We start from the raw sequence: 24,292 nt of genomic DNA on the forward strand, positions 1-24,292 counted from the left end.
CAGCCCAGCCTGCACCCTCTCGCAGTCTGGGGCTCCCAGTGGGCAGTCGGACATCCTTAGCGCTGCCACCACTGCCGCTGCGCTCCCCAGTTGTGAGCCCTCACCAGCTGTGAGCCCGGCTTCTGGCTGAGCTGCCCCCTCTTTGGGAGCGCACTGACCACCAGGGGGCAGCTCCTCTGTTGAGCATCTGTCCCCTGGTGATCAGTGCATGTCATAGGGTCATAGCCACCGGTCCTTCTGCCATTAGGTCCATTTGCATATTAGCGTTTTATTAGATAGGATAGTAACTTCTAAACTCCATTATTACTATAAGACAAAAAAGCTAAATTCATATTTTGTTATCTCTGCTTCTTGATCTTTAAGTAAGAAAAAAATCCTCAATAATTTGTTTTCTTTTTTCCCCTTTTTGGTTGAATCACTTTATCAAGGCATAGCTAAGTCTTTGGATACAATCATTTTTAACCACAGTGACAATAGTATTATAATATTAAATATATTTGTAGCACCTAAAACAGCTAAATGGTTTGTAACAATTTTGTGATTTTTCTTTTCCTTAATCGTCAATACTACTTTGGTCATTCAGTCCAGTGCTTATGGTCACCGTACAAATTTAGTTTATAATAACTATAACACTAATTCAGATTTCAAAATTAATCAGTTTCAAATGTTGACCTTTTCAGTCACTAACCCTATATTAGTGATTGAATTATTTCATCAATTTACTTAACTATATTAAGACAGGTGGTATTTGTTTATCAAATCTTAGATTTTCCTTTACTCATATGTTAAAATGTCTATAAATCTTATTTGGATAAAATGGGTACAAAAGGATCTCAGAATTCTTAAGTACTTATTGGCAGAATTTAGGTCCTTAAAGAGAGCAATTGTGAAGGATTTTATTCTGATTAACTGCTATGTTTAATAAGAATTACTTTGAGGTTATCCACACATTTGTATTCATTGTGTTATATATAAACCAGCAGGTGGCAAACTTGAGATTTTTTGTACTATTGCTCTTGTTGAAGATGTAATAAACACTGTGTCAATGAATCTAATGATTAGCTCTTTCAGTGTACCATAACATAAGAAAAATTAAAACCTCTAATTGTAGAGCCACTGGTATTTGGATAAAAATGTACTTATTTAGTTTTTTCTTGAGTTACTATTTTATCCTATAATTCTTTCTCTAACAGATAGTTTTGAGACATGTATGATGCCAGTTTGAACCTATTTTTGCTGTGATTTTCATCATTAAGAGATAAATTTAGCTGCTCTTGCATTTACTATGGGAGGGAAAATCTTTACATCGTTTAAGAGACCATACAACATATACTTTGTCTCCCAGAACAGGCAATGTCATATTCTTTTGAAAGTTTTAACAACATTGATCCTCATGGTTTTTAAACACAAAACAGTAATTTCTTCTATGGGTGATAGTTTTTTTTTATTTTATTCCTACGAATATTTCAATTTTAGAGTCACTTATTGGTAGTAAGTAATACATGAAGATGAATTTAATTTCTTTCATGTACATTCAATTTTCAAAAGGTTTACGTTCTGTACCAATAATAAAGGGTCAATCAAGATTGATTATATTGAGGCATATGACTAGACTTTGGGGTATTTAAATAAATATATTCTCTCTATCACATTCAGAGACAAAAATTCAACCACAATACATGATTTGCTCATTTCTTTCTCTCTGTGAAATTCATCTATTGTTAACACTAGCTCTACGTTCTCTACAAAATTCATTTCCCTTTATATGTTATATTTCTTTCTATATGTCTGTGTTCTATTTTAACAATAAGTATAGCTTATTATTCTCTTCCTAATGGGGAAGACAGGAAAAAAAAAGAAGAAGAAGAAGAAGAAGAAGAAGAAGAAGAAGAAGAAGAAGAAGAAGAAGAAGAAGAAGAAGGAAGAAGAAGGAAGAAGAAGGAAGAAGAAGGAAGAAGGAAGAAGGAAGAAGAAGGAAGAAGAAGGAAGAAGAAGGAAGAAGGAAGAAGGAAGAAGAAGAAGAAGAAGAAGAAGCCCTAGCTGGTTTGGCTCAATGAACAGAGCACCGGCCTGAGGACTGAAGGGTTTCAGGTTCCATTCTGATCAAAGGCACATGCCTAGGTTGTGGGCTGGGTCCCCAGTAGGGGGCCTGCAGGAGGCAGCCGATCAGTGATTCTTTCATCATTGATGTTTCTATATCTCTATCCCTCTCCCTTCCTCTCTGAAATCAATAAAAAAATATATTTTTTTTAAAAAGAAGAACAGCAATGATTTAAAACAAAGCAAAGTTAGGTAGTGAGATGCTTCATGATTTCCACATATAAATTGGATCATTTAGATGACTTCTACAAGATTTAAATAAAATAATATATGCTTCATTGAAGTCACAAACTACTTGAAGGATTCTAGCAATTGACTGCTTGGTGGATTTAGTTGTTAAGTAAAAAGTGAATCCACTAATTAGTCAACATCAATGTATTAGTTGTTCTCCAAATATCACAATAACTGAAGACTCTTTAAGGCCTAGTAACATAATTCTCCCATCCTCTCTATTTTATTTGTAAGGGAAGAAAACTCAATTTTTTTAAATGTAGAATATAAACATCACATTAGAAAAGTAAATTATAGTGTAAAATTGAATTAAAATATGAAAGAAGCACCAATTCATTCAAATTGAAGAAAACAGAAGCTGCTGCTTATGCTATAGACTGTATATAACTCAGCTTTGGTGTTCTCATCAAAGGGGCTTTAAAAAAAGAAGCTTCTAAAGAGAAAGGTACCTGCATTGCACAGGTCTGCATGTATTCAGAGGTCACGTTACCCTGGTCTTGCTAATGTGTCCAAATCAATCCTCCTTTCTTCTATTTTCCTTCAATCCATTTCCAACTGGGGCACCCACTTTTTGAGAAAGATGATCCACACCCCAAAACACCTTCTCATTCCTCCGTGTCCTGTGTCTCCTTGATGAAATACCATGTGATTTTCATGGGGTAAAATCAGATACATGGAAACAGGGTCCTGACCCAGCGATGTGCAGGCTTCTAGAGTCCCCTATGCATCAGACTGCATCAGAAAAATCCCCAAGTGCAGGTTAGCCCCTGCCCATATGTTTCTCTCGAGGGCAGACTGTCAAACAGTTGTGCATTTAGCCAGATACCTGTTCTTAACAGCATCCTTTCCAGTATAGTTAGTACTTAAATGTACACATCTCCCAAATTCCAGTGAGCACATAGGGTCCCAGCCCTGCTCCATCAGGGAACACACCCTAGAAGCTGTAGCAGTGCGCACAGGGGACAGGGACAGGGACAGCAAGGGTCTGCTGGCCACATCCCCACCCGAGTGTGGCCCCGGCCATTTGCATGTCCCTCACCCCCAGACAAGAAAGGTGACTGGGGCGTGGATGCTCCTTGAGTCTAGATCTTCCAGAGAGAGGAGTTTTATGGCGAGGGTCCTTCAGTCCTACTGAATTTAGGGGGTCTGGCCTTTCTCCATCCCCTGCGCTCTCTCTTTGCCCACTGCACCCCCACCCTACCCTCGCATACACATACACGTAGAAGTGTTTTACACTGAAGGAGCCCCATTGACGTATGCATCCCTTCCCCTCCCACCTGGATAGAAGCCCAGAAGGGAGCGAGTGGGGTGAGATGCGGAGGTGGGGATCCCTCCTGTCTCTGAGTTTAGGGTCCCAAAGCGAGACCAATGAAGGGCCAGCCAAGAGTATTGGCTCTGGACCCACAAACAGACCTAGCATTTCCCTCCTCCACCAACCCCCTTCCATCCCAATGAGGTCACCGCGATGACAGAGAAGCAGATCAAGAGAGAGGGGGAAGAAGAGGACGAGGAGGAGGGCGAAGAAACCCAGACTGGAAAAGGCCATCAGACAAGGTTGCTTTTTCTGGCCACACAGCAACTGCGAGGCACGTGGTGCTGAGTCTCCTCCGCCCGCTCAGCCTGGGGAACGGGGGGACTGGCAGGAGCGCTTGGTGTTACCGCGAAAACAAAGGCGAGGAGAGGGGCGGGCGTGCAAGGGAGAGAGAGAGAGAGGCTCTGAGCAGTTCGGCTCTGCATCTCCGGCAAGCAAAGCTCATCATCTCCTTTGGCAAGAAAGGGAAGGGGAGCCCGGCCGTCTGGGAGGCCAAGGAGGGAGCGGGTTTCCCTGCGGAGACCAGGACGCGGCAGAACTCTGGACAGCGCCTCGCGGAGCGGCACTCGGAGCTCCCAGCTGCTCTAGGTTCCCGGCTCCTTTTTGGAACCCCGGCGACCTGTTTCCTCTCCCCTCTTGGACTCCGACCCACCGATCCTTCCTTCCACCCTCCCTGTCTGAACGGGCCCCGGCGTGGAGCGGCTCTCTTGTCTCTGGCCCGGTCCAGGAAGCGGGTCTCCGGTCCTGGAAATGCAGTCCTTGTGGATAGTGCTCCGCTGGTGAAGAAGGAAAAGTTTTGGGGTCGGGGAGGGGGAGGAAGCGGGGAGGAGGAGAGCGGAAGAAAGAAGGCGGATGGTCGGTTTCCCACTCTGATCTGGAAGGAATGATGACCGAGGAAGGATGTGCACCAGCGGCCAGATCATTGGGAGCCTCCTGGTGCTCTCCGTGCTGGAGATAGGGCTGGGGGTGTCCAGCGTGGCCGTGGGGGCGGTCAGCTTCAGCCTGGCCCTCCGACAGCACAAGCCGCAGCTCGGAGACTCGTCCCCGGTATGGAGCGGGGTGTGTGTACGTTGAGCCATTTCACTCTCTTTACCTCCTTAAGGCGATGGTCCGTGTGCGTGCGTTAGTCACCTCCCCCCGGGGAAGAAAACCATAAAGCTCCAGGGCTTGCATGTAGGTTCATGTTGACGGGCTATGCCTCTTGACGTTGTTTTTTTTTTTTTTTTTTTTTGCCCAGCAATTGTTTTCTTTTTCTTTTTTTTTTTTCTTCCTTACCTTGGCTCAAGACCAAATTAAATGCCTTTGTTTAAAGTTGGGGAGGGGGCCCTTGTCACCAGCTGAATCTGCAGGGGACTGCCCGGTAGTGCTGATTCGGGGTCACACCTGTCAGGGGCAGACTGTTTCTTTTACAAGGGAAATCGAAATGAGAGTGTTACATCATTGTGGTGTACCAGGAACAAGCAAGGGTAGACTTTGTGCATTTATGTCTGAGTACACTAAAGGCAACACCAGTTTGACAAAAAGAGAAATGTGGTGTGAGTAAAAGGAGCATTTTATCCGCCCCCTCCCTTTCCCCTCCCCCCCCCAAAAAAAAAACACCAAAAAAACCCACTGCTCTGAATTTTCCCATGCTAGCCTTCTGTACTTCATTTCTAAAAACTCTCTTGCAAGTTCTAGGCAATAAGTTGAACAACAAATGGTATGGTATTTAACAACATTCTACTTGGAGAATAACTTAGCTCAAAGAGTGCCTAAGGCTCAGAGAAAATGCCATCATCATCTTTTCTAGGTCAGATGGCTGACCCAAGGAGCTTCTTGTTATTTACTTTGGGTGAGTCTCCAGGAAAGCCTGGGAGACCCATCCCTTCCACCAAGAACCAATAAAGTAACTTAGCACTAGTCCTAGTATGGCCCTAATTTTGAAAATCAGCTTTTCCTCTCCTTTAATGTATAAAGCTGTTCTATTCTTTGGGGTCTCTAGCTCCATCTTACTTACATAATTTATGGGATGTTATTCTATCCCTGGTAATCAGTGGGCATAATTAGCAATCATGGCTTAGGTACTTGTGCTATAAGTTACTGAGAAAAAGATGATCATGTATGAGTTCAAATAAGTTTTTACAAAGTAACTCATTTTTTGAGGGAAATTCTAGCATACTTAAGATTCTAGCATTCTTAAAGCATTCTGCTTTAGAAAACTTGTTTTAATATTATAATTTTTCAAAGTGAAGTGGATGTTTTAAAATTGCAGATGTTAAAAGAAAAATGGTGTTCAATTCTAATGGTGAATTCTTCCAAGAATCCTTGTTCTATCTAAATTCAATAATAACTTACTACCAACCTCTGAATAATTACCTTTTTCTTTATTATACAATTTTATCAATGAATATTTTAAGTATGAAAGTCTAAAGGCAAATCTTAAATCTGACATTATATCTTATATGTAGTAGTGATTATTTTAGAGTTATAGTTATTATAATTAACAGAAATAGTCATACTCGAAAACTTCTATCAGACGATTATCAAAATGAAATGTAATGTAATGTCAACATTTAAAGCAAAAGGAAGAAAATGTGACTTTGGGGTCCAGATCATGGGAGATTGTTCGCCAGTTCAAGGCAATGGATATATTTCTTATGAGGGAAAAGCCTCAAATATTTTTCAAAACACTTCCCCTCTGACATGTAAGAGATTGAGTGAACAAACTTGTCTCTAAATAGTATTGAAGTATCCTGTTTTTATTTAAGAATTTAAAAAGTTACATTTACTTGACATCATGTAAGAAAAATAATTAAATTATTTGTATCCCTCTTCCCAAACTATTTACTATTATCTAGATGAGTTGATATATGTGTATATACAGAAAATGAAAATTTGAATCGGATTAGTGAAAAGCAAATAAAACAGTTATCTATAGTCATTATCATAAAGAACTACTTCCATGTTTAACTGGTTCTTTAGAGTAGCCAAAATTCACCTATGATCCTAGAACAATAGTTTTGACTCAGTAGAAAATTTTAAAAAACTACATGTGATTGAATGAATGGATTTGAAACTAGAATGCCCAAACAGTTGGTCACTTTTATGAACTCATATTAAAAAAGCAAATTTGTGAAAGAATCAATAGCAAGTTGTGATCCTTGTTTATCAGATTATATGCTTGCTAAATTGATTTTTAAAATCATTTTGCAGAGGTCATTTCTGATACAGTCTGAATTATCTCTTCATTCTGCCAATGATGAATTAATATAACCAACATTTATAGAGGGATTGCCGTGTGCAAGGCATTTTACTATATAACTCAAAGACTATTGAGATGAATCAGAATGCCTAGTAAAGGAAAGATGATGGGTAGATACATCACTAACTTTATCAGTGACACATTAGAGTTTGGCCTCAGAGAGATACAGGGGCAGGTAAAGGGAAGAGAGGTGGGGATGGCCAATGAAACATCCATGGGAGAATGATTATTTTTCTCTTGATCTTACAAGTTTACTGGGAAATTAATGTATCACTGTGTTGAGTAATGTAGCACAGTGTGAAATCTGGAATCTACGTGGGTACAGATCCCAGATCTGCCATATACTATCTGGTTGACTAGCCAACGTTTCCTCATACATTGTAAAACCATGCTGTTTGAAGGCACAAATGAAATAAGGCTCTTAGTAAAAAGCACAGCATGGAGGAAGCACTGAATAAATGTGAGCAGCTAATACTGGGTGCACAAACCGGCAGAGGAGAGCATGAGGAAGGAAAACCTTTCAGGCAGCATGAATGAAGGCAAAAACCTGGGACGGGGTGAGTTATGTCCCAGGAGGAACAGGCCCCTCTGTTGTTCTGGGGCGTAGGTTTGTGAGGGAGAGATAAGGTTGGGAAGAGTGATTGGGGCCAGATCAAGGGAGGTTGTTCGCCAGTTCAAGGCAATGGATTTATTTCTTAATAGTTTAAAAAATTAATAATAGCAATTCTTACTTTCTAAAAAGACTCCAGGGAGAGGCAAAGGAAAACTAGACAGAAACTTACGAATCTCTCTGGTATTTTATGAATTAAAAGTCTGTATTATTTATGAACACAGGATGATATTTTATAACAACCTGTCAGGATAACCATAGTCTATAATCAGAGTGTGTTTTTTGATTGGTGCCATGAAGTTTTTTTTCCCACACATTAATATCATTATTTCAAGACTTCTGACTTAAATTTTAGAAGTCAATGAAAATAAAAACTGTACTATGAAAAGATTGCTTCTTACTAGCAGAGAACCCAACATCATAAGCTTTATGTCTAGGTCAAATGCACTAAGAATTTGGATACCTATTTTGATTATATGGCCCTAAAATGTAAATATATAAATAAAAGATGGCTTAAAAATACAATAGTACCAAGATCAAGGACTTACTAGTAAAATCAATGAAACTGATACTTATACAGACTATTTTCAGTCGCTATTTTTATAATCAGGCAAAGGATGCGTCTGCAATCAGTTTAAAAGATGTGGGCATTTAGAAGGGGAAAAAAATCATTTAGACTTAGAGAAAGAAAGCTATAAATGCCTTTGTAGTATGTCGCTTCTTCTTGATTCTTTTTTATAGCCAATATATTGTCACCTCATTAAAAGCATAAAAGAAGATATAACTGTCAGATAACAATGAATGAACCATTGAGTAAACTGCTTTGGAAAAGACGTTGTCATGGGAAATATAATGGATGTGTAAGATGTATTAGTGGGGCATTAATTAGATAAGGCTATGTTTCAACGTTGCTGTGTGATAGGTACTTTTCTCAGTCTCCAGTGCATTATCTATAATGGGAATGGACTGTATTTACTGGTACACAGATTCATGGGTCCAAGAGAATTTTATTTTGTTGCTCTAGGTTGACAATTGGACATCTAGAGATTCAGAGGGCCATGCCCAGAACAACCTGTCAGGATTCTGAGTTGTAGTTGATATATCCCATGGTAAATTCCATTATGTATAGCTGATAATCATTCTATAAACTAAGTATATTAAAAGAACTTTCTAAACCCTGTTCACCCCACATATAAACATGGTCTTTTATAATATTCAAAATGTTTTATTTAAGTCGTATAAAGTTTAAGTACTTTTTATTGATTATTTTTCTGGAGCATACTTGCTTTGTGTATCATAACTTTATCTGCTTAATAAATCTGATAATTTAGGTGAATGAAATGTATAACATAATCAAGGCCCATACCTGTTGTGTGGACGCCCGATTCACCATGGCAACAACTCAACCAATTTTAAGATTGTGATAAAATTCACCTACTGTACATTCTGATCCATACCATAGCAATACAAATGATGTGCTATATATGAATTATAGCTGCTCCAAAGTCTAATTTTTAATATTTAAATCTGCCCAAAACAAAATGAAACAATCAAGTGAAAGGAATCCCTCAGTTACTTCAAATGTACAAAATTTGAAGCTAGTGTGTCTCTGACCAGATAATATATCATTATTTGTCAGAGTCAAAATATTTATAAAAACACTATCGCATCCTAAGAAAAAATTACAATGTATGTTAATACCTCGTTTTAAATTAATTTTAGCTATGCAACTAATTAACAACTAAATTCTCATTTCAAAGGATTAGAATGAATTAAAACTGAAGTTCTTTCTCCTGTCATATTATCTAAATTAGCCACACTTGTAAATTTAGTGTGTAATTTCATAGATATTTCTCCATGCATAAGTAGTATTGTTTGAACGTATGGACCAATTTGATCAATTTTCTGGATATAATAAAGCCTATTTATAAACTCTGTAGAGGCCCAGGTAAAGAATCTCTTTCTCATCTGGTATACACCCTTATTCTCAAGTGCTACTTGTTATCTGCTGGGGTTAGGTTAGGGAAATTAGAGAATAGGCAGTTAAATAAGTTAGCCAAGCCAAACTCCTGGGAAATGTGGTTATTATTCAAGGAACCCTGGTCACCTTCAGTCATCTACTTGTTGACAATTGGTTTGATACAAACAACCTAAATAAAGCCAGTCTTTCATTTGGATGGTTTTGCCTAAAATGTTCAAGCTGGCTCTCTGCAGTGACTTAATTATCGGTCAGATCATCCATTATGTGCCTTGAATATGGCCAAGCAATGTGACTTTTTGTACATGTACTTTGCCCTGAGATAATACTTAACTTGATTGGTAGGTAAGAGCATAGCCCAGCCATCCCTGCTGAAGTGCTTGTTTTGAAAATTCAGTAAAAACTAGAATACGCCCACCAAAGGAGGAAAAAAACATCTAGGTTATGTTCAAATAATGTTGGGTCATTCACTTCTGAAGTGAACAAACTTTTATTTTACTATATGCTATATATATGGCATAGAAATGGTATTCATTCAAATAGCATTTTATACCTAAACTAGAGGCCCGGTGCTTGAATTTGTGCATGGGTGGGGCCCCTGGGCCTGGCTGGCAATCAGGGCCAATTGGGGGGGTGGGGCAGCTGGCCGGAGGAGGGACCACAGGAGGTTGACCCCAGCAGCAAGCTAACCAATGGCTGACTCCGCGAGGAATCAGGCTCCCTCTTCCCTCCTGTGTGGGTCCAGGGTGTGGGTGAACCAGATTCGGGGCTGTCAGGGCCCCAGCAGCAAGGTCTGAGTCAGTGCACGTCATAGCTACCGGACGGTCATCTGGTCGCGCTGGTAGTTTGATCATAATGGTCACTTAGGCTTTTATATATAGAGATAACTAAGTTCAGAGTTGTTCAAAATACTTCATTTTCTTAGTAATTTAGTCAAATTACCAGATGGTCACTCTGCAGATAGATGTGTATTTCAACACACCAAATAGACAAAGCCAGAATAATTAGATGATAGTATATAAGGTCTCTGATTGATCATCTTTCTGGGAGAAAGAGAAAGACAGGGAGAAGAAACTATGTGACCACTTTCATCTGTGATGTTCAAAGCCACACGGCCCTCATGCATACAGATCTAATGTACAAATACTTTATTCAAATTGAATGATAGTTTGGATTCAGACATCTCTCTCGGTGTCACTGTGGCACTAGGTAATTCATGTATGTTCACTAAGTCAAGGAGAGCATTGCCAGCACTATTTCATGGGCTGCTGTGAAGTTGCAGTGAAGCTGAGGCAATGCTTACAAAGCGGGCAGGACCACGATGGCACAGAGCAAGTGCTGAGGGAGCATCAGCTGCTCTTTTTGTCTCCTGTCCTCATGTGATCCGTGACTGTCTGGAACCCACAGCACACCAGTGGTACACTGCTTCTCAACACTTCCCCAAGCCCCTGAGTCAACTCTAGTTTGACTCATCCTTTTTTTTTTTTATGTATGGTATTTGGCTAGTTAACTTTTAATTTAATTCAGGTAAATACATTAGCAACTTCAAAAATGTACCAAAATATCTGCATCAGATAAAACTGAATGGAGAAATAGCTGCTTTCTTTTGGAAGTGGAGAGGGTGATAGAAATTCTATCATAAAAACATTCTGTAATTGGATAAATGAGCCAAATTATCTAAGTTAGGCAACTCCAACTTGAGGATATCATAACTACTATTTAGGTCATAAGTCAAAGTCCTCATAATGTTAAAATAAATGTACAAATTAATACTTCTAATAATGATACTTAATATCTTAGAGGCTTGTATAGTTTTGCTTGAACTACCCATGTAGCTTTTGAAGCAGTGTTTACTCTATGTTATATTATTAACAGATACATCAATGAAGTATCTGTATTTCAATAATGATTCTTATAATGTTAATTAGTGTCCATGATCTTTAGCTCCAGTATTAAGATTCCTGAGAAGCAATTCTAAGTTCCATTTGTCCATAAAATATTGGACAAAGTTATGTGGTCAAGGATAAAAGAAAAATATTAGTGATTCAGTAGATCACCTTGGGAGACAGAGTGGCTTGAGCTATTTATCCTGTAGAAATAATAGTAGGCATGATTTATTAATAGTTAACGACAGTTCAGATGCTTTGATATACATTATTATTTCTAATCTTACCCACTTTGTGAAGAAGCTAGTATTTTATAAAGTCTATGTAGAAAAAAGAAATTATCTAGTACCCATTGTTATTTTATCAGCTGAGTTAGTATTTAAAGCCTGGCCATCTTATTTCAAAATAAGTACTTTTACTGTTGCATTGTGTGGAAATATTTTAAGGAAAAGTCATTCACTGAGGCCTGGGAAATGGAGTTATTATTCTCATTATTTCCTCCCACTCCTGAGTGTCTGAGTCAGGCAGGATGGCATAAAGGCCAGGTCTTGATCAGTGTTTGTATCCATTTTCCAGAAGAGAATGGCATAGTCAACTGGTCAACAAACTCAAACCCCTGTTCTTAGAGGAGAGTGAGATATTCAACTAAGTTGTTCCTACCTTTGAAGCTTAAGCTTTAACTTTAAAAACAAGACTAACGTATACATCTCAACTGATGGTTAAATATTATGAGGAAAAGTCAGGAAGACACAAAACAACATGTTTAAACATAGTTCATTCAAAATGAACATGGATTTGCCCTAACAAGTCCCATCTCCTCAATTCCCCACAAACTGCTTTGTTGTCCCTTCCATGATCTTACAGATGGTGAAAGCAATCGTAGTGCATCTTATGTTCTCTTCCCACTGGAAACCTGCCCAATCTCCAATGCCTGGAAGAAGTTCTCCCTGCAGGAGGAAGTCATCTTTGACCCCCCTGGGGAATTGAGGAGATGGGACTTGTTAGGGCAAATCCATGTTTATATAAAAACTGTTGAGTAAAGATCTACTTCATTTAAATAGAATAGGACCAGCTTGAAAAGTGTCCAGAAAGCCCTAGCCAGTTTAGCTCAATGGATAGAGCATCAGCCTGCAGACTGAAGTGTCTGGGGTTCGATTCCAGTCAGGGGCATGTGCCTTAGTTGCAGGCTCCAGCCCTGGTTGGGGTGCTGGTGGAAGGCAACCAATCTATGTGTCTCTTTCACATTGATGTTTCTCTCTCTCTGTCTCTCCCCCTCCTTTCCACTCTCTCTAAAAACATCAATGGAAAAATATCCTCAGATGAGAATTAACAATAACAACAAAAGTCTGCTCTTGATTCTCTACTAAGCTTGGTGAGCTCTGTTGGGTAGAACTTGATAATCATGAGGGGAAGGTAGTTAAACAAGGCACTGCTTCACAGTTTTAAGGCAAAACACCAGCCTTTGGTTCCAAGATGTATATCCTGGATCAAAAGAACTACTTGAAGGAAATCATGAAACTTAAGGGAAGCGTAAATCTACCATCACAAACCAAACTCCAACTTCAAGAGACTTCCTTGTTTGACAATGGATTTGTAAGGTCAGAAGTTCCTTTTGTTCAGTTACTCTTACAGCTGCCTGACATCTATATATAAAAAAGCCTAAGCAACTGTTATGACTGGATGAAGAGCCAGTAGCTATGACACGCACTGACCACCAGGAGGCAGATGCTCAATGCAGGAGCTGCCCCCTGGTGGTCAGTGCGCTCCCACAGCCAACCTCCCGCAGCCAGCAACCTCGCATGGTCCCTCCCTGGCCAGCCCCGATCGGCCCAGATCAGGACTGGGAGAGACAGCCCCGAATTCATGCACCAGGCCTCTAGTATAAAAATAAGAGACATTTATTTCACTGAAGGTGTCAGCATGACACAAAGAAATGAAAATAGGTTGCGGAGGTATGAAGACTTGGGTTCAAATTCTAACTCTAGCATTTCCTAGTTTTTTAAGTTTAAATGAGTTACATTATCTCACTGAGCAATTAGCTAACTCATCTGTAAGATAGCAATACTACTCACTATCTCACAGAGTTGTTCTAAAAATCAAGTGTAGCCCTAACCAGTTTGGCTCAGTGGATAGATCATCAGCCTGCAGACTCAAGGGTCCCGGGTTCGATTCTGGTCAAGGGCATGTTGTGGTTGTGGGCACATACCCAGTAGGGAGTGTGCAGTAGGCAGCTGATTGATGTTTCTCTCTTATTGATTTTTCTAACTTTCTATCCCGCTCCTTCCTCTCTGTAAAAAATCAATAAAATATAATATTTTAAAAAATAAAAATCAAGTATAATACTTATGTGGGCTTTATACAGTATATGTTAGGTATTCAATAACTACGAGTGGCCCACAACAATGGCTGCATGCTTTTGCCATACTTCTAGAAAATCCATTTTCTGAATGTGGTTTCTATTTATGTATTATAGACATTTTATTTGTATACATATCTGAAAGGGAACTTATTGCAAGACCATTGATGAAATTGACCTTAAACTCAAGGTTTGATAACATTTAGGTCATGTACTCTCTCTTAGAAAATATGTACTTTTCATAACCAATTTGGGGAATTAATAGTTAATTGCGATTTAGCGTTCCAGGGATATTTTCCAGGTCAATATTGGGATAAAAAAGAATAATTATTGTTTACTAAATAGAGATTTGTGCTTGATTTTCTCTTTATTTTTGGCTGGGCTGTTGGATATCTTAGTTCTCTCTCTAACTTGTTTCCTGCCAAGTATCTTCCTGCATGGATCACTCTGAAGAATTAAAATAATAGTGATAATTATGACATCAATAATAACAGCAATGGCATCTTATGTTAATGGTATAGTACATTGCCTATGAATTTCATCTGCTTTCATTATACCATGTTATTTCAGCAGATGAGGTTCTTCACTGGTGGATGAGAACCTAAAGGATTTAGTATTTAGTGACTTAAGATCTGAAAGTGATAAAGCTAAGAGGAGTAGAATAAGAACCTAAACCACTGGAAGAAAGAATGTGTGTATGTGAGGGGGAGATGAAGAGATAGGCGATTCGTTGGAGGAAGTTCACAATTGTCATTCATATGCAATATAAGCTGCCTTCAGGTTGCTAGTGCCCTGATTTGGGGATGTGTTCACAATGCCATGCCCCTCTATCAACTGCAGCTCATTTCCATAACTGGCCTGCTTTCTGAAATGGCCAGGCATGTTGGATGGACATTCATTTGTGGTGTTGACAATTCCTGGGAAAAGCAGAAGCTCTGTCCTCTAGTCCCCTGGAGTCCCTGGCCATCTTCAACTCTGGGAGGACCAGTCACAAGTCATACACTCATAGTTAGCACGTGTCCAAAGGTTATTTTTTTTTTCTATCCTCTTCACCAAATCCATCTTCCACATTGTAAACTTGGTTATATTTTCCACATGTATCAAGCTGCCAGCATTATTTTTGAATGTTACCCAAATATATGACAAACCTAAGTTAATTTTACTCATTTATGACATGAAGGAATCTTAAACATAAAAATACAAACAAAATCATGCAAACTGGGAAAACCTAATTTGTGAAATTACCTTAAGGTATATAGAACTATTTTATATTGAATTGTGATTATGAAATATATCATACACAGGTCCTGAGTATAATGTATAATAAATGTTTAAGTTACTCTAGTAAAAAGAATGTAATTGACAACATTATCTATACCTGGAGTCTCCATAGTGGTTGCATCCTTTTTTACTTTCTTTCAAAGTACAAAGCATTACCTTAAATTTTTATATAAGTTTGAATTTTTAAATTTAGCAATAATTAAAATAACAAAATAACAAAAATTGGGATTCAGGAGATAAACTCTTCAGATTCTGTTACTGCTATCTAGGAGACATTTATTTTGTTTTGTTTTAAGGACTAACATGAACAATGACTATACCTAAGATTTATTTGGACAACTGACACTTAAACATACTGCAAATTCAAACTCCCACTGACCCAAATTCATAAGTTTAGTTGTAATTTTCCTTGCTACTGTTGGAGCAGACACAGCTCTCACAGCAAACAACCTAGTTAGTGAGCATACTCAAAATATTCAACAGATTATTTTTTAAAAAGAAAAACTATCATAACCCAGAATTGGACTGGACACAATGCATAATGAATTAACTACAGAAAGGTTGGGTTACATGAACATTGAGGGGGACATGTGAAGGAAAGGCATTCTGAGGATAGAGGCTAATTTTCTCTGTGCAATGAAAGATCTGGGTCTTAAGCCAGGGAAAAAGTCCTGAGATTTTTGAACTTGGATTCATTTAGAAGAGCTTGGCATGCCAATCAGCTACATGCTATGTTTGACAATTTCTTCTAAAATTCATTCTTGTGTGTTGCTGGTTTCGTTCAGTTACTTTACAGTCTCTAAAAAGGTTTCTCTTAGTACCTGCTGTGACCTGTTTACCACTGTGGGGTTTTTATTTCCTTCTCTCCCTTGAGTACTTTTGGTTTAATTTCTTTGTTTGCTGTGGTTGCCTTTGAGCCCATGCTATCTGCTATACCACCAAGATGGCCTGGTGGTAATGGAGGACTGCTTATCACACCAACTTATCTGTTGTACATATTATCCTCTTGATATTTTATTTTTCTGTGAAGGTGATTATATTTGTGAGATGTTGTGGCTCTATTGATAAACATGTACATTTACCCTTTTGCAGTTGAACTTTGGAAATTTTCAAAATTCTCTGGAGTGACAGAAACATGGTATATGGATCTATGTGCCTTGCTTTACTTAAGTGTTCTTTTTGGGGGTAGAAAACAAGAAATTGTTCTAGCTTAAGAGGAAAAATGAACAATGCATAATTAGCAGGGTTTTCCATGGACTAAGGAAAGAGAGAAATATAAATAGAAAAGTGACTTTTTAAAAAATTTATCTTTATTATTGAGAGTATTACCGATGCTCCTCATTTGCCCCCCAATAATCCCCTCCACCTGACTCCTGCCCCACCCCACTACACTATTGTCTGTGTCCTTGGGTTATGCAGATATGCATATATGACCTTTAGTTAATTTCTACCTACCAGTCCTCCCCCCTTCCCTCTGAGCTCCAGGCTTCCATGTCTCTGGATCTATTTTGTTCATCAGTTAATTTTATTCATTAGATTCCACAGATAAGTGAAATTATGTGAAATTTGTCTTTCTTTTACTAGCTTAATTTCACTTAGCATAATACTCTCCAGGTCTTTTCATTCTGCCTAAATTGGCAAGAATTCCTTCTTTTTTATAGCTACATAGTATTCTATAAATATTTCTCTCTTTTCCGCAACCAGCACGGCTAGAGAGTGGACAGGAGTCCTGAGTAGGAGAGACGGGGGATTGAGAAAATGAAAGAGACAAGCACAAAGACAGTAGGGAAAGCTGGGACTGGGTGGGACAGCTGTCCTCTGATGGAGAGACAAGGACCAGAGCTGATGCAGTGCATTTATTTATAGAGTAAGATACCAGGAAGTTTTACTAAAATTTAAGATAGAGAAAATATGTGCATTCTTTTGACTTCTTTGTGATCATCACTTCTGGGTGGGCCCGGATAATTGTGTGTGTTCCTGGTGCCTGGCTGGATATAGATAATAAAATTCACGCCCTGGCACTTGAGCTAAAGATCAGACTGACAACACACCTGCCTCTAGAAAGGTATGTTTCCAGGGCATGGCTCTGCCAAGCGCCACTGGATTCAGAGGACAATCAGCTCAGGGGCCTTTCCCAGGTGCTCTCTACAGTATTCCATTGTGAAAATGTACCACAGTTTTTTTTTTATCCATTCATGTACTGATGGGCACTTGGGCTGCTTCCAGATCTTAGCTGTTATAAATAATGCTGCTATGAACATAGGGGTGCATATATTCTTTCTGATTAGTGTTTCTGGTTTCTTAGGATATATTCCTAAAAGTGGGATCACTGGGTCAAATGGCAGTTCCATATTTAATTTTTTGAGGAAACTCCATACTGTTTTCCACAGTGGTTGTACCAGTTTGTATTCTCTCCAGCAGTGTACTTTGGTTCCCCTTTCTCCACATTCTCACCAGCACTGGTTGTTTGTTGATCTATTGATGGTAACCATTCTGACAGGTATGAGGTGATACCTCATTGCCATTTTAATTTTCATCTCTCTGATGATTAGTGGTGTTGAGCATTTTTTCATATATATATGAAATATATATCTTGGCCATCAGTATGTCCTCTTTGGAGAAGTGCCTACTTAGAAAAAAGTTACTTCATTTTAACATAAACACTAAGCTAAAAATACAGAAGAATTGGGATAGGAGAGAGCAGAAGCCACTGAGGAGATCAATAAATCTAACAAAGGCAGAACAAGTCCAAAGAGCTGAGTTGTGAGATAGTACAGCTCAGAGCCCAGGACTCCCAGGGCTAAGACTAAAGGCAAAATACGTTCAACAAATACTATTCCTCAGAGCATATAATCTGTGCTCTGGGTTAGATTTGGCAGTGAATACAATAATCATGATCCCTGATCTTCTAAAGCTTAATTTAAGAAAGAATATAGACAATGAACAAATAATGCACAAATTAATAATTACAGGTTGTAACTTGTTAAACACGAGAAATGTAGGCTTATGAAGAATATAACTGTATTAATAATAAGAGAATCAGGGGAAGAATCTCTAAGAAAACAATATTTTCTGAAGGAGAATGAGGCATTACCCAGATGAAGAGGAGGAAGAGCATTGTTCTAAACCAAAGGGAACAGCATGGGTCAAGACTCTGAGATAGGAAAATCTTGATGTGTTTGAGAGCCTGAAAGAAGGCTAGGGTGACTAGAATATGGCAAGTAAGCAGGAAAATATAGAAGGCCCTAGTGGAGGTGGGGAGGCCAATGGGAAACACTCAAATAAGACACATGCTACCATGCTTTCATTTTCCCCTTAATTATAATAGAAGCCACTTGGGGCTGCAGATTAGAAAACATTTTAGAGTCAGACAAGTTAAGAAGTCACAAGTCTAGTTAGGAGGCTACTAGGATGTATGGTATAATGGTTACATGGATAAGAGTGAAAGAATAAGATAAAAATAGAGAAAACACAGATATTTGAGACATAGAGTTGACAAGACTCTGTTTGATTAGATGCCATTGTAAAGTAGAAAGAATGAGTCTCAGATTTTGGGACCCAGCAACTGATAGGATCCCATTTACGCTTTTGAAAATTAGATGCTTAGAAAAGGTAAAACTCTTATGTGTGTATGTGTGTGTGTGTGTTGGGGGGGGCAAGTAACTGTATAAGGGGAGGAAATATCAAGGATCTATTTGTGATCTGTTATGTTAAAGGTGTCTGTGAGATATCCAAATGGAGAGATGCTGTGGACTGTTAGATGGGTCCAGAGTTCAGAAATCAGGACTATGCTGGAAATAGGAACATGGGAGTAGTGTATAAATACATTAAATACATGTAAATGTATTTTTTAATGTTTTTCTTGATATTTAGAGAGAGAGGGAAAGATAGAGATATCATTGATTTGCTACCTCCTGCAAGCTCCCACTGAGAATTGAGCTCGCAACCTGGGCATGTGCCCTGACTGGGAATAAAACCAGTGACCTTTTGGTTCATGAGTTGATGCTCAACCACTGAGCCACACAAGCCAGGCCATGTAAATGTATTTAGAACCCACTGATTGAACCACCCAAGACAAAGCCTTTAGTTGCTATAATATTTAAAAGTTTTGATGAGAAGATAGAGAAAAGAGACTGGGAATTTTTGACCAGAGAAATACGTTGAAGACCAAGAGAGTATGGTGGCCGAGAAGCCAAAAGGAGAGGGCTTCCATGTAAAATGAGGACTGAAAGGGGGAAGTCATGGCCTACCTTAGCAGAAGTCCTTACAATAAAACAATAGGCGTGTAAGCAGCCTGAAGTCTGCTAGAGGGAGAATGGGAATAAGAACATGGAAATAGCTCAGTGTAGACACCTCCTGGTGAAGGAAAGATGGGTCTGTGCAGAGAAATAGAGCAACAGATGTAAAAAGACTTGGAATCTAGAAAGGTTTTTACTTAAGGGAGATTTTGGAACACTTTTGAATGCTGGTGAATAATGGAGTAGAAAGTGAAAATATAACGAGCAAGGAACTCTGAGTAGGTGAAGTGTGATTGAATTTAGAGCTGAAGTGGCGGTTTCATGTTGATAAGTTTTATCTTTTTCTATTGTAAAAAAAAGAGAGCAAGATGAATATGAGTAAAGATGTGTTTTTCACACTTAAGGGTGAGTGGTGAGAGGTCTTTCGGATGGCTCCTGTGTTTTCTGTCTAATCAGAGATCTGATAGCTAGGGAAAAGAAGAAACAGAAGTTGGGTTTGAGGAGAATATCATTAAAATGTTTCTTTCCCTGTTAGGTTGAGAATTAGAATTTGCACAATGAATCTGGATAGTGACCTAGGAATAATGTATTCTGAATTCATCACTTCACAGATAAGCAAACTGGAGCTCAGAAAACTAGCACAGCTGATACAGAACCGGGACGAGTCCAAATCCTGGTCCAACACGATTTCCACAGATGCCTCAAAATATTACAGATCCTTAAAATAAGTGCTCAACCAAAAGGAAAATGCAGTTATTTGGCTGCTGCCCCAAAGTGAATAAGGATGATCTCAAATTACTGGCACTGCTAAACCATCACACAGATATAATAAGCATTTTAACAGATTTGAGGGGTTTCCTTCCAGTTGGAGTTTCAAGGAAACGACTTTCTACAAAAATAGTCGTGTGTTCTCCATGGTGCTTTTCCAAAGAAATTGAAGCTATTTTTTAAAAGTTAGCTAATGTTTCCAAACCCACAAGAACTGGTGATCAACTTAGGTTTTGAAACCTTCCTGAATTTCCTTCAGGAAGGCTTTAAAAATAGATTCTTTTTTTTTGGGGGGGGGTATATTTTTTATTGTTGGTAGTATTACAGCTGTCTCACATTAACCCCTCCTTTACTCCCCCCAACCCAGTCCCTACCCACTCACCCCCAGGTCTTCACCACTTTATTGCCTGTGTCCATGGGCTATGCATATCCTATATTATAAAAGTGTAGTATGCAAATTGTCCCCTCGACCTCGACCGGGAGGTCGTCCAGGAGTTTAACTAGGGGGCAGCGGCAGTGAGGGCAGGTGGCTGGAGGAAGGAAGGGAGTACCTGGCCGGCAGCCAGCAGCCGCTAGGGACCCTACCAGTGCACGCATTTCGTGCACTGGGCCTCTAGTAGGTATATAAGTCCTTCCCCCCACCCCCACATCGAAGTAAGTCAGTCTATTCCATGCCTCCCTGCTTCGGGTCTTATTATATTGGTCAACTCATTTTGTTCATTAGATTCCACAAGTGAGATCATATGATATTTGCACTTTGCTTGACTTTTAAAAAAATATATTTTTATTGATTTCAGAGAGGAAGGGAGAGGGAGAGAAAGATTGAAACATCAGTGATGAGAGAGAATCATTGATCAGATGCCTCCTGCACACCGGGATCAAGCATACAACCCAAGCATGTGCCCTTGACTGGAATCGAACCTGGGACCCTTCAGTCTGCAGGCCGACACTCTATCCACTGAACCAAACTGGCTAGGGCCTTTGCTTGACTTTTTAAAACGGGATTTCAGTTGTCCTTTGGCAAGTACCAAAAGTATTTGGGAGAGGAGAGGTTTTTTTCCCCCACTTCTCCTACTAACCTGAACTTCATTCATTCATTTATCTGTTTATCAACAAATATTCATTTGAACTTCTTATATATGCAAGGTCCTGTGTTAGTGCTAAAGAATTAAAGATTTAAAAAACACCTTATGGGGTGACAAATATATAGTGAATAATTACCATAAAATATGATCAGTGTTGCAAGACATGAGTATCATATACTTTGTTAGGTTTTGACTAGGAATGCATAGCAAAGTTGAAAGTGCTTCACAAAAAAAAAAAAAAGTTAATATTACACTGGATCTTGATGTTTAAGAAAGAATTTTCAAAATAGGAAAAAAAAAAGAATTTTCAAGTGGAATGAAAAAGTAAACATTTATTGGCGGCTGCTATGTCCCACAGCCCAAGCTAAGCTCTTTCACGTGGTTGCCTCTTTTAAATTCATAATCATGTGGTATTTGAATTAATCGCCTCATTTGTATAAAAGGAATCAATATATATTCAGTGTCACAGCGCTATGATATATGTCAGGGGAGTTACTAGAGAAATGTCTGCTAAAAATGAGTAGGAGAAAAACAGGACCATTGAGATCAGTGATCAGAGAATGTCAGGGCTGGGGGGATCTCACAAACCCCATCCACTCCAACTCCCTCCTTTTAAGGATAAAGCCCATTGACTGGCCCTAATGTAAGTAAATGGCAAAGGAAGGCTGAATGGGAGCCTGGGGGTTCTGCTCTAAAGTGCAGAACTTTTTCCTCAGTAGTATGTAGCTGCAGCCTCCTGCAAGCTGTCAGCTGGTTTGTACAAGATTCCTTTCTGTGTTCTGCTATTTAGAGTCGCAATTATAATATTATTAACACTTTTATCACATCATCTCCCCTTTTTAAAATTCCGCTGCTTTTCCCTCTTTTTTCATTGTTTTCCTACCTAGTTGCTCCTTTAGCAGGACTGATCTGATTGATGGCAATACAAAGCCTCAGAAGCTACAGGATCCTAGAGCGTCCCAATATATCAATTTGGCAAATAATTACTAGTCTAACTTTAAATGAAGCACTTTGCTAAGAATGTGGAGATAGATAATACACCGGAATTTGACTCTGAGGTCTTTATAGCCGGTGGGGGAAATGATCTTGCATATTAAGCATGTAAATTCTTCTAAGTGCTTTACATCTGTTGTTTTATCCAATATTTACAGCAATCCTATGAGGGATGTACTCTCATGCACCTAATTAAAGAGAACACCATGATACCATAAGTTGAGAATGTTCTCAAAGTAACACAGCTGGAAAATGATGGAGCCATGACTCAAACCCAGCCGCTTTGACTCCAGATCAGTCTCCCTTAATCGCTAACTTAAAGAAACTAAAAACAAATACATATAGGATGCAATGTATGCTAATTCCATGGATGCACAAAGGAAAGGGAAGAGGGGGACAGATGGCTTCATGGGGGCTGCCTCTCTGGGAGCAAACTTGGGAAAATGAAGTAGAGGGACTGATGGGAGGTGAGGAGAGAAAGGCGTTCCAGGTGGGTGGAGGCCTGATCCGGGGGAAGCTTGAGAATGGTAAAGAGAATGTCGGTTTCTGAGCACAGAATGTGCAGGAGGAGGAGAGCCGCCGGGAGAGGTAGGCTTGACCTGTGAGGAGCCTGAGTACTATGCTATGAAATTTGAATTATATACTTTTTTAAAGAAATAGACAGGTACTAAACATGTTTTAAAGGTTTTGAGGATAAGGAGTAACATGAGTATTTTAGGAATAATTGCCTAGTCAGCAGTGCAGAGAATTAGAGCCAGGGGGTTTATGTGCATCTTTCAAATTAAAATGTAGAATCAGAATGAAGGGCAACCCCAGTGGGAATGGAGATAAAAAGGGCAAATGTTTATGACCCGGCCATCTGGGCCCTGATTACAGGCCAAGAAGTGTGTACAGCCATTGAAAAGAATGAACAGAGGGAAAATCATGCTTAGAATGAACTTAGAATGACAAAGGGGCATCTGAGGCCAGGGAGACTCTCTAAAATAATCCAGGGCTGGTGAGGGCTTGAATGAAATAAGAGGGTCACTGTGGATATATAATTAATGGCACACAGTGATGGATTCGATGGGAATGCTATGGAAAGGGGGGCGGAATCAAAAGTGCCTCTGAGTTTTTGAGAGAATAGTAGTAAGGGTAATAAACAGTGGGGAAGTCGTGAGTAGAAGCAGATTTGAGAGGTATTTTCTGAGTGTTTGGAACTGACAGTATCCCTGAGCTTCTGGCGGCGAGCACACTGAATTGCAGCCTGATTGTAGGCTGAGCTAAAAATAGACGAAGCTTTCATGACGACCAACATCCTGTGTCATTCTCTGGTCTCTTGTAACATGAACCCACTTTACACATGACATTTTGCTTTGAAATATCACATTCAGAGGCAAGTAATATCAGTGACACTTGAAAGACTTCCCTTGTATCAAGTAGAAATTAGTACATTTGATTATTACTTTCTAGAATGTAGTCCACTTATAAGCCTTAAAGTCTTGATCATTGCAGCTCAGCATAGCAGGGCCAGAAGAAGCTGGAGGGAATTATAATACCCAAATCCCTGGATACATATTGATTTGATGTCAGACAACCCACTTCCATGAAGGAGGCTATGTAATCAAATATACACACGGGTTGGCATAAGGCAAGATTCTATAAATAAGAAAAAAAAAGAATGTATAAAATACATTTTTTAATTTTTCAGTAATTCAGACACTGGTCTGTATCTATCAGATGCTCAAAAATATTATACAATTTTTATAATTATGAGTAACTCATTTATGTATGCTCTATTGGGTAGTTGGAAATCATAAGTTTAACATGAGCATTATCTCAAGCCTTCTAATAGAACTATAAGTATTAGGATACCTGTAGTGTATAATTTTATCGATGGGGAAGTTTAAATAGCTGCTTGAAGTCCCACTAATATGTAGCATGGCCAAATTTAAAGCCCATGCCTTCCTGACTCCAAAGTCTGTACTCTTTACAGTTATTCTGTCCTCCACCCATTTCTTTTTTTTTAATTTATCTTTATTGTTGAAAGCATTACAGATGTCCCCTCTTTCTCCCTTGACCCCTTCTAGCCTGCACCTGCCCCCCATCCCAGGCCTTCCCCACACTATTTTCTGTGTCCATGGGTTATGTGCACTGAGTGGCCAGATTATTATGATCTCTAAATGCATAATAATCTGGCCACTCAGTGTATATCCTATATAATAAAAGGCTAA

At 39.1% G+C, this 24,292-nt stretch overlaps 1 protein-coding gene across 3 annotated transcripts in view; it reads left to right on the forward strand.

The window, feature by feature from the left end:
- Window positions 1-4,543: 4,543 nt before the first annotated feature.
- Window positions 4,544-24,292, forward strand: part of TMEM196 (transmembrane protein 196) — a 46,074-nt gene continuing 26,325 nt past the window's right edge. For 2 of the 3 annotated variants that reach the window (XM_008148314.3, XM_028155979.2), the window contains exon 1: window positions 4,544-4,690. In XM_008148314.3, the coding sequence (XP_008146536.1) occupies window positions 4,544-4,690 (147 nt within the window). Of the gene's footprint in view, window positions 4,709-24,292 lie in introns of all 3 variants that reach the window. The other variant, XM_028155987.2, reaches the window with a different exon arrangement.

The sequence above is a fragment of the Eptesicus fuscus genome, chromosome 14 (assembly GCF_027574615.1).
Source record: "Eptesicus fuscus isolate TK198812 chromosome 14, DD_ASM_mEF_20220401, whole genome shotgun sequence".
Classification (NCBI taxonomy): domain Eukaryota; kingdom Metazoa; phylum Chordata; class Mammalia; order Chiroptera; family Vespertilionidae; genus Eptesicus; species Eptesicus fuscus.